The sequence below is a fragment of the Bactrocera neohumeralis genome, chromosome 5 (genome assembly GCF_024586455.1).
Source record: "Bactrocera neohumeralis isolate Rockhampton chromosome 5, APGP_CSIRO_Bneo_wtdbg2-racon-allhic-juicebox.fasta_v2, whole genome shotgun sequence".
Taxonomy (NCBI): Eukaryota; Metazoa; Arthropoda; class Insecta; order Diptera; family Tephritidae; genus Bactrocera; species Bactrocera neohumeralis.
Window position 1 is genome coordinate 41,948,931 of NC_065922.1, and position 9,257 is coordinate 41,958,187.

Consider the following 9,257-nt stretch of genomic DNA (forward strand, 5'->3'; position numbering starts at 1 on the left):
CCTTTTTTTGTTTAAAATTTTGTAGATAACAGTGAATATTGAATGGATCGTTTGATGTCATTAAGACAAAGAATCCTTTTTATCGATTTCTAACATGACCAGCAGTTTGGCTTTGATGAAGAAAAGCGTTGGGCAATGCGCATGTCCTAGATGTCAGGACGTTTTCCGAAACTTGACATTTGCCGCTCATTAAACGGCCATAAAGTAAATATTGCTAGAAAGTATTTGTTGAGTTATTGCGCAACCTTTTCGATATCACGTTGTAGTGATGAATTTAATACACGGCGGTGTAATTGTGCTAAGCGCTGTAGTATTTTTATTCTACAAACTCTCTAAGCAAAGGAATTCTTCGCTGCAAAATAGCCAATTATTGCGACCGCCGAATCCGGAAACGCCGCAGCCACCCTCATTCTCACCGCTACACGTGTTTGAAAATGGGGCGGTCTGCTCTGACAGCGATGTCTGCAGTAGAATTGGCAGGTGATTTCACGTGCTCCCATAAATATATGTGTATGTATGTAGTAAGTGTTTAAATAATTTTCCAATACAGAGATGTCATGCAAAAGTCGGGTGGCAGCGCAGTTGACGCCGCCATCGCGACGCTCTTCTGCAATGGACTGCTTGCTATGCAGAGCATGGGGCTCGGTGGCGGTGTACTCATCAATATTTACTCAAGCAGCGAACAGCGAGGCTACAGCATACTGAGCAGAGAACGCGCACCACTAGACTTCCGATTGCCGGAGGGAAATGTAAGCACAATTTTCCAGTCCGCTTTGGGTATTGCAGTGCCTGCTGAAGTTGCCGGCTATGCGGTGGCCCATCAACATTTTGGAAAGTTACCCTGGCGGCAACTGGTGGAACCGACAACAAGGCTCTGCCGCCAAGGCTACACACTCACTAAACACCAGCGGGATTCCGTGTATATCAATGGCAAACTGCTTAAGGAAAATGAAGTTTTGCGCAAAATGTTCGTAGACCCGGAAACAGGGCAAGTTTATAGGACGGGCGCGCACGTACATCCACCGGATGTCCTTTGTCGCACCTATGAAGCGCTGGCGCGTGACGGGCCCAGTGACTTTTATAATGGCTATCTGATGGAAAAAGTAGTGAAAGATTTGCACGATATAGGTAGTCCCATCAGTGAAGTGGACCTGAGCAATCTGACGGCAGAGCTGACATTCTCACCCAATGTTACATTAGGTCCGTATACGCTACATTTCACACCACCGCCCGGTAGTGGTTATGTCGTGGGTTTTGTGATGAAGATTTTGCAGAAATTTAGTAAGAAGTTCGCTAAGGAAAGTGACATTGATGCCAGCGGGATGCATCATATAGTTGAGGCGTTGAAATTTGGTTTCGTCCAACGTTGGAATCTGGATGTAGAGGACCAAGAAGAGGTACGAAAGTTATTGTTGTTCATTTGAGTAGTTGTCACATGTATATTGCTTCTCCGTATTTCGCAGGAGCTGACAAATCTTACAAACTCCTCATATGCACGTCATTTGGCTTATCTGATAGACGAAGAGCGCACTTTCAGGGATGCTACAAGTTATGGTGCCAGTGAATCTCTTGTTACACGTGTAGAGCATGGAACAGCACATATATCGGTTATGGCTCCGAATGGTGATGCCGTCGCCGCAACAAGTTCCATTAACTTTTAGTAAGTTAGCGCCACTATAACTGAATTAAATTTAAGAATTCCAAAAAAAAACTAACACAACCTAACATAGTTTTGGCAGTGGCAAGATGGGCGCACGCACTGGTGTTCTTTTCAATAACGCCATGTCGGACTTCACCATCGAAGGCCTTCAAAATTACTTCGATTTACCGAATATGCCGCATAAGAATCGCATTAAACCCGGTGCTTCGCCGATGTCTTCAATGAGTCCCATTATTGTCACCGATCAGCATGGCGTAGTGCGTTTGGTGACGGGCGCCGCCGGTGGCACAAAAATAATATCGGTTTTGGTACATATTTTGGTTCGCATACTCTGGCTGGAGCAGAATATTAAACAGGCCATTGACGCACCTCGTTTTCATCATCAACTAGAACCGAATATACTTGAATATGAGTATGGGATCTTGCAAAATGTGGTTAAGGCTTTGGAAGCCAAGGGGCACCGAACGAAACGTTATCGGGAGCGTGGTTCGGCCGTTTGTGGCATTGAAAGGGTTAAGGGCCAAATTTTTGGTAATGCCGACTATCGTAAAGAAGGCGATGTTCGCGGTTTCTAAGAACGAAGAACTTCGAATGTGAGCTCTACAGTTTAATATCGATAAAATGTGATAATATTGAAGGACAAAATCGTAAAAATAGAAAGTATTACGCTTATAAACAAAATCGTGTTTAGAAAATAAATATGATAAATATGAAATGAGAGTACTATAGTATAATAATATTTCCTTATCCAAATTATATGATAAAATAATACTTAGTGACTTGTTGAAATTTATTGCGCTACTTTATTTAAATATCGTAAATTATACAAATATAATATATTACTGATTTCAAGCTCAAATACAGTGCCGAATACTAAAAACCCTCCATAAAATTTAAACAAGATCTAATCTCAAATAAATTATAGTCTGCGACAAAAATATCAGAATGTAACAAGTTTCAATCAAACCTGTTATTTCAAATCAGTCTAAATGTTCTTAGTTTATAACACCGATACAATAGAATCGATAGATTCCATAGTACAAGTATTACCGAAACTTCTATTTATGGTCTGATTAACACACATTTGACATTTTCAACATCTCGGTATGACAATTGTTACTTGGGAATTCAACTCGACTTGTCATATATGTATATATAATTATATCTTTCATCTATCTAGATTCTTTTTCTTCTTTCTTCTTTACTGGAGTAGACACCAAGTTAACAACAGCGCGCCAATCCTTTTTTTTTCACTATTCGGCGCCAATTCGAGATTCCAAGTGCAGCCAGGTCTTTCTTCACATGATCTCACCAACGAAGTGAAGGTCTTCCTCTTCATCTGCTTCCACCGGCAGGTACTGAACCGAAATCCTGCAAAACTGAAATGTTCTCTTCCATCCGGACAACATGACCTAGTTAGCGCAGCCGCTGTCTGAATCGCTGAACTATGTCAATATCGCCGTATATCTCGTACAGCTCATCGTTCCATCGACATGCGATATTTGCCGTCTATACTGCGCAAAGGAACAAACATTTTCCGCACACTCGAACACTCCATTCCTCCGCACCATATAACAGGACGGGAACAATGAGGGACTTGAAGAGTTTGGTCTTTGTTCGTCGAGGGAGGACTTTACTTCTCAATTGCACTCGTCCATGCCTCCGGACCAAATAGCAGGACTGGACTAATGAGGGACTTATAGAGTTTGGTCTTTGTTTGTAGAGAAAGAACTATACTTTTCAATTGCATACTCAGTCCAAAGTAGCACCTGTTGGCAAGAGTTATTCTGTGTTGGCTTTCAAGGTTGATATTGTTGTTGGTGTTGATGCTGGTTGTAAGATAGACGAAAAGTTATGACTGTCATGATGTCGTGAATGCGATGACTGTTTGATGACAGCAGATATTCCATCCTGTCCTCAAGACAAAAACATAATGGAAGCTTAAGGTAGGCTAATTCAGTAATGGAATCGACTGATTTTGAAGCCACTGAATCACAGACCTTGACTTATGGCAGGGCGCATTGTCCTGTTAAAAAACTGCAGAGGTATATACAGATAACGGTAAGTCTTCCAAAAAGGGTACGAGATGGTTTTCAAGCAAGTTTTGGTATGCTGCAGAATCTAGCTAGCTTTATGTGCACTATAGGACCAACACCATGCTTCGTAAAGCAACCCCATACCGTAACATTTCGCCGGCCGAACTTAACCGTGTTCCTTGTATACTTTGGGTCCAATTCTTTATTTGGGGGGCATGGCACATAAGTTCTTCCATCAGACCCTTGTAAGTTATCTAAATTCAACTTACGCTTCGAACTACAGAATTCCGAATAAGAAAGAGGAGAAGCCATATGCATCTTTACAAATTCCAATCGCGCCTTTCGATTATTGTGTCTAATTTTTAGTTTTTTTAAACTATGGCATCACCGAAGCTTCTTTACCAAAAGTCGCTGTCTAACAGTCCTACTGACAATGTTTTCGCCATATTCCTCGTTTTCGTATTTGTGAGGAATTTGAGGGAATTTTCTCTTCTTGTGTCTTTTTGCGTCTAGATCTCTTTTTATTTGCAAATTTTTTATTCTTACGATTATTTTTGAGAGCGTTTTTTCCGGGAGTTTTTAAGGCAACGGGCAATTTCGCTAACATTTGTCCCGTTCCTAAAATACTGTTATCTTCAATTTTCAAGCAATACTATTGGAATATGTATGGGTGTGCCACCTGTGTAGAAGATTGGACCTTCTCTATTTAGCTCTGCAGCTCGTATTATTTTCTCCAGCAAATAGATTGAGAAATCACACGATAGAGAGTCTCCTTGTTCTAAACCTCGCTTGGTATCGAACTGCTCGGAGAGGTCCTTCCCGATTCTGACGGAGCTTTTGGCGTTGCTCAACGTCAGCTTGCACAGCCGTATTAGTTTTGCGTAATACCAAGTTCAGACATAGCGGCATAGAGACAGTTCCATTTCGTGCTGTCGAAGGCAGCTTTAAATTCGACGGAGAGGTGATGTGTGTCGATTTCCCTTTCACGGGTCTTTTCCAAGACTTGGCGCATGGTGATAATCTGGTCGATAGCAGATTTTCTAGGTCTTAGCCACACTGGTAAGGTCCAATCAGTTTGTTGACGGTGGGCTTCTGTCTTTCACACTCTACGCTCGGTAAGACCTTATAAAGAGGATTATGGCACGGTAATTGGCGCAGACTGTGGGTTTCCCCCTTTTGTGGATTGGGCAGAGCACACTTAGGTTTCAATAATCGGGCATGCTTTCATCGAACTATATCTTGCAAAGAAGCTAATGCAATCATATTGTCACTTCTTCGATGCCGTTTTTGAATAGCTCGGCCGGTAATCCATTGGCCCCATTTTTGGTATCCTTCAGGCGAGTAATTGCTATTCGAACCTCGTCATTGCCGGGCAATTGAACATCTATTCCATCGTCATCGATTGGGGGATTGGGTTCGCCATCTCCAGATATTACACATATTCTCTCAGCATTGGGTCTATGCTCCGGTGCTCCGGTCCTTCTGTTAGTCGTCCCAAACCGATTGTGTTGTGGTCAATCGCAACATTTCGAGATAGGCTGTCCGCTGGATTAGTAGAAACTTAATTGAACAAATCTAGGCCTAGTTTGAAGGAAAATACCCATCAAAGCATCGCACTCGAACAATAATAACAATAATGAATAGCAAAATAGTATATTTCTAAAGCAGTGTGCTTGAGTTATACTGTCAAGAAATTGACACCATGACTTGATCGAATTAGTGGTCTCATCAACTGCAATATAAATATACTACTGTGATCAAATTGAAAGGTGAATTTTGTCCATTGCATCTCCTCAAAGTAATCCCCTCCCGCTGCAATACACTTATGCCAGCGAGTTTTCCAGTCACCATAGCACTTGATGGCCATCAGAGCCTTCTTCGATTCAGCTTTTAAGTACTTCTACTATTTTTTTCTTTTGTTCTTGTGTTCTTTTTATCAATGACGCTTACATTTTGTAAAACAATCAAGTTTTGAAATATTAGTGATAATAAGACACATCCACTTTGTAATGGGAAATATTACCAAGTGGTGTGGCCTTCCGAAAGTTCTTTAATATGTTCTTGCGTATTTCCTGTTCAGCTAAAAATAATCTAAAATTAATCGACAGCCTTTGTATAGCGCACATAATTAGTTTTAAATTCCCATTTGTAAGGTATTACTAGAGTTACGGTATTTAACAGAGCTTTCAACCTAATTAACCCCAGTTGTCACGCCTTTTCACGTAATTCTAACGGTAGCAATTAGCCACAAACTTCAATGACTTCACACGGTTTCGTAATTTCAAAGTCCATTCAGGTGTAGACAGTTGTGGAAGAATATCTTAAGCAGCGTAATAAAAAGTAATCCAAAAATGAACAGCAGTTCGATTGGTGGCAAGAAAAAGCTTCACAAAAACAATAAATGCAAAGGGATTCTTCAAATCATTGCCGATTACGTAACACAATTTTTAGGCCAAACAACACTGCAAGGACTCATTTATGTTGGCAATTCGCAGCTGCGCATCTGGGAAAGGTAAATAAAAATGTGTTTGTATCACAAAATCTTCTAAGAAATGCCAACAACCAAAAATAGGGCTTACTTTCTCATCTGGTTTGTGACTGTTATAACTGTGGCCATAAGCTTTGCGAGGAACGTGTACACGCGTTGGGAAACTACACCGATTATTATAGGTTTGGAGGCGCATACTACTCAAATACGCACCACCCCTTTTCCAGCGATCACTATCTGTAACATGAACCAAGCGCTGCGCAGCCAAACTGAAAACTTTTCGCGGTAATTGCCATTAAATATTATAATGTTCAACGCAGAAACAGTCTCTCTCTTTCTCTATAGTCATTCGTTGGGCTACGCGATGACTCAAAAGATATGCTTTCAAAACGTGGATTATAGTCAGTTCGATGACTTAAAACCCGCCTCAAAGGACGACACGTTTACGAATTTTATCTGGCGCGTGGTGAAAACAAAGACAACTTGTATTGAATTGTAGTATTAGTGGTTCTTTCTCTCCGCAGAATGGTCAAACGTGTGACAAAATGATTGTCTATTGCCGCTTTGGCAACAAGGAGGACCGCTGTACTGATTTCTACCGAGAGGTACTTATGGATGAAGGAATTTGCTGTGCCTTCAATATCTTACATCCATCCTATTTATACAAGGGAAAGTGGGTTATGCCCTACTTAGTGGTACCAAAAGCTCTAAATTCATTAAAAGTATTTGTTTATTCTTCAGATATATATTTGTGCGTGATTTTACTTCTTCTATTGGCACCATACCTGTAGACTGGAATTTGGAGACTGGTTATGCTGATAAGCTGCCGCTTTACTATTATCCTCGTACGGCCGTCGGTAATAAATATTTTATCTCCCAATGATGCAAACTTAGAGAAATTGCGAAATAATAACATGTTCTTATTTCAGGCGCAGGTGTTACGTTGGGGTTTACTTTCGTACTCAATGCTAACCTTAGCGAATATCTTTGCTCGTCAACGTTTAGTACCGGGTTGAAGGTAAGTTTACGAGTTGCAAATATGTATAAGTATCAGTTTTAGGTCAAAATGTCTTAGAACATTTGACAGTCCCCTATTACGTATCTCTATTCTTAGTAATATGATCGTAAATTCAACATTTATAATATCTATGAATCCCATATTATTGGGGGATAAGATGTTTCCTTTTCAGCCGTTCGTCAATTTAAAATTCCCATACTCCAAATTAACTGACGTCGAACGTATTTCCCATATTTAGACGTAGAATCTCAATTCAATTTAAGTTCTTACTCCAAGAGAGCTAGAATTTTCACTCCTTATGTTCATGTAATCTTATTTCGCTTTTATTTTAAACTCTCTTATTGCCTTCGAAGTTCAGATCGTAATAGTTGTGACATTATGATAATCGTATCTGATTCGCCATTTCTCTGTTTTCTTTTTTTGAGCTCTGCTCTCGTTTCAAACAACAACAAACAAACATTAGTTAATTTCGATAAATATAGAAGAGTATTTGTTTAACTCAGTCCGCATAGTTGACCTATGACAATTGAATCTTTAGAAGGGCGAATTGCAAACATCTACAGACCCGTTTTTAGTTCAATATAAAACTATGCGAGCAAAATTACGCTCTCCAAATGGGGCTTAACTTGGACGCAGCCTGATTTTTTCAACCAGAGACAATCATTGAGGTTATTTTACAGTGTTTATAGATCATATATTATAAAGATTTCATTACTCTAAACACCAGGTGATCACTCACAATCCAATCGACACACCGCACGTTAAAGAGACCGGGTTATCCGTCCAACCAGGTTATCAACATCGCTTTCGATTGAATATCGACAGTTCAAAAGCGCTGCCTTCGACACGTAGTATAACGCCAAAACGTCGCCAATGTCTCTTCAATAACGAACTGGAATTGTTATATTTCCGTTACTACACACGACGCAATTGCGAAATGGAATGTGATTCCAAATATTATCTACGTCGCTGTCAGTGCATTCCATATCACATGCCACTCATCTACCCGAACGCCAGTGTCTGCAATGTGAAAGATTTTAATTGTGAAGCCAAAGCCGAGGCGGAGGTCAACGATGAGCAACATGTGGCTTGTAAGCGTGAGTGCTTACCGGGTTGTTTCAATTTGGAATACTTTCCTACTGTCTACCGGACACCGCTGGCGAACACGTCGTTTGTTTTTAGAGATGAGTTCTTTACAAATTTCACAAAGCAAGAAATACATGAAAACATCGTTTTGGTGCAAATTTACTTCGCCGATGATTTGTTTAGATCCAAAGTTAGATCACCGTATACCAGCTTTACGGATTACCTCTGTAAGTTGCTCGAAATTAATGTTAAATAATTGGGAATTCACTTCTTTGTTCACTAATTAGCACAAACTGGTGGCATTATGAGCTTGATGATTGGTTTCGGGGTTATATCAGTACCTGAGTTCTTCTACTTCTTCTTTATTCGTCCAATTTTCGATTTGATATTGAGGCGACTCCCATGTGTTGTGCGTCGAGTGACTGCAAGGAGATTTCAAAAAGGTGCAAATGCAAATGGACTTCTTTTGGGTAAAAAGGTATGAACATATAAAATGTGGATCTCTATTCTGCGTGTGTGATTTTTATTATCTGCAGCATCCATTTTTTGCGAGAAAACCATTAGCCACGTGTCGTCGGCCATTGAAGCCTTTTAATGGTTATAACAGTCAAATATTATGCAATGGCTTAATGAAAAAGATGTCATTAAGAAATGATCAAGTTTTGAATATCGTTATGGAGAAGGAAGGTTTGTTTCCTTACACAGAATGAACCGTTGATCCTCATGCGAAGCCTCTTTTTAACATATTCTGCACTGGTTTCAAAACAACGCATACCGTATCAACGAGAATACCGAGAAAAAACTTTGATTTCAGAATATAAACGCCTTAAACACCATATCTAGAGTTAACAGGAATATCTCCAAATCAAGATGATTTTACTTATTACTTGAAATGAAAATAAATGTGAAATATGTATGATATCATTTTTGTCAAATGTTTTGAATTTGAAAAGTTTTCAAGTTGTCAAG

At 39.9% G+C, this 9,257-nt stretch overlaps 3 protein-coding genes across 3 annotated transcripts in view; all 3 read left to right on the plus strand.

Annotated features, from left to right (window-relative positions):
* Window positions 1-9,257, plus strand: part of LOC126759960 (uncharacterized) — a 410,786-nt gene that overhangs the window by 363,129 nt on the left and 38,400 nt on the right. The gene's annotated exons all lie outside the window — the stretch shown is intronic.
* Window positions 180-2,606, plus strand: LOC126759973 (glutathione hydrolase 1 proenzyme). The gene is made up of 4 exons (XM_050475270.1): window positions 180-480; window positions 551-1,397; window positions 1,464-1,660; window positions 1,731-2,606. Exons 1-4 carry the CDS (start codon window positions 269-271, stop codon window positions 2,233-2,235), a joined length of 1,761 nt encoding a protein of 586 aa, XP_050331227.1. The 5' UTR covers window positions 180-268; the 3' UTR covers window positions 2,236-2,606.
* Window positions 5,797-9,164, plus strand: LOC126759998 (pickpocket protein 28). The gene is made up of 9 exons (XM_050475314.1): window positions 5,797-6,208; window positions 6,269-6,469; window positions 6,530-6,647; window positions 6,709-6,857; window positions 6,926-7,041; window positions 7,114-7,202; window positions 7,930-8,515; window positions 8,576-8,766; window positions 8,825-9,164. Exons 1-9 carry the CDS (start codon window positions 6,048-6,050, stop codon window positions 8,996-8,998), a joined length of 1,785 nt encoding a protein of 594 aa, XP_050331271.1. The 5' UTR covers window positions 5,797-6,047; the 3' UTR covers window positions 8,999-9,164.

Coding starts and splice junctions, on each gene's coding strand:
- LOC126759973 (XM_050475270.1), top strand. CDS start 269: ATGAATTTAATACACGGCGGTGTAATTGTGCTAAGCGCTGTAGTATTT. Junction 481..550: donor GTCTGCAGTAGAATTGGCAG/GTGATTTCACGT, acceptor TTTCCAATACAG/AGATGTCATGCAAAAGTCGG. Junction 1,398..1,463: donor ATGTAGAGGACCAAGAAGAG/GTACGAAAGTTA, acceptor CGTATTTCGCAG/GAGCTGACAAATCTTACAAA.
- LOC126759998 (XM_050475314.1), top strand. CDS start 6,048: ATGAACAGCAGTTCGATTGGTGGCAAGAAAAAGCTTCACAAAAACAAT. Junction 6,470..6,529: donor CAAACTGAAAACTTTTCGCG/GTAATTGCCATT, acceptor CTTTCTCTATAG/TCATTCGTTGGGCTACGCGA. Junction 7,203..7,929: donor CGTTTAGTACCGGGTTGAAG/GTAAGTTTACGA, acceptor TCTAAACACCAG/GTGATCACTCACAATCCAAT.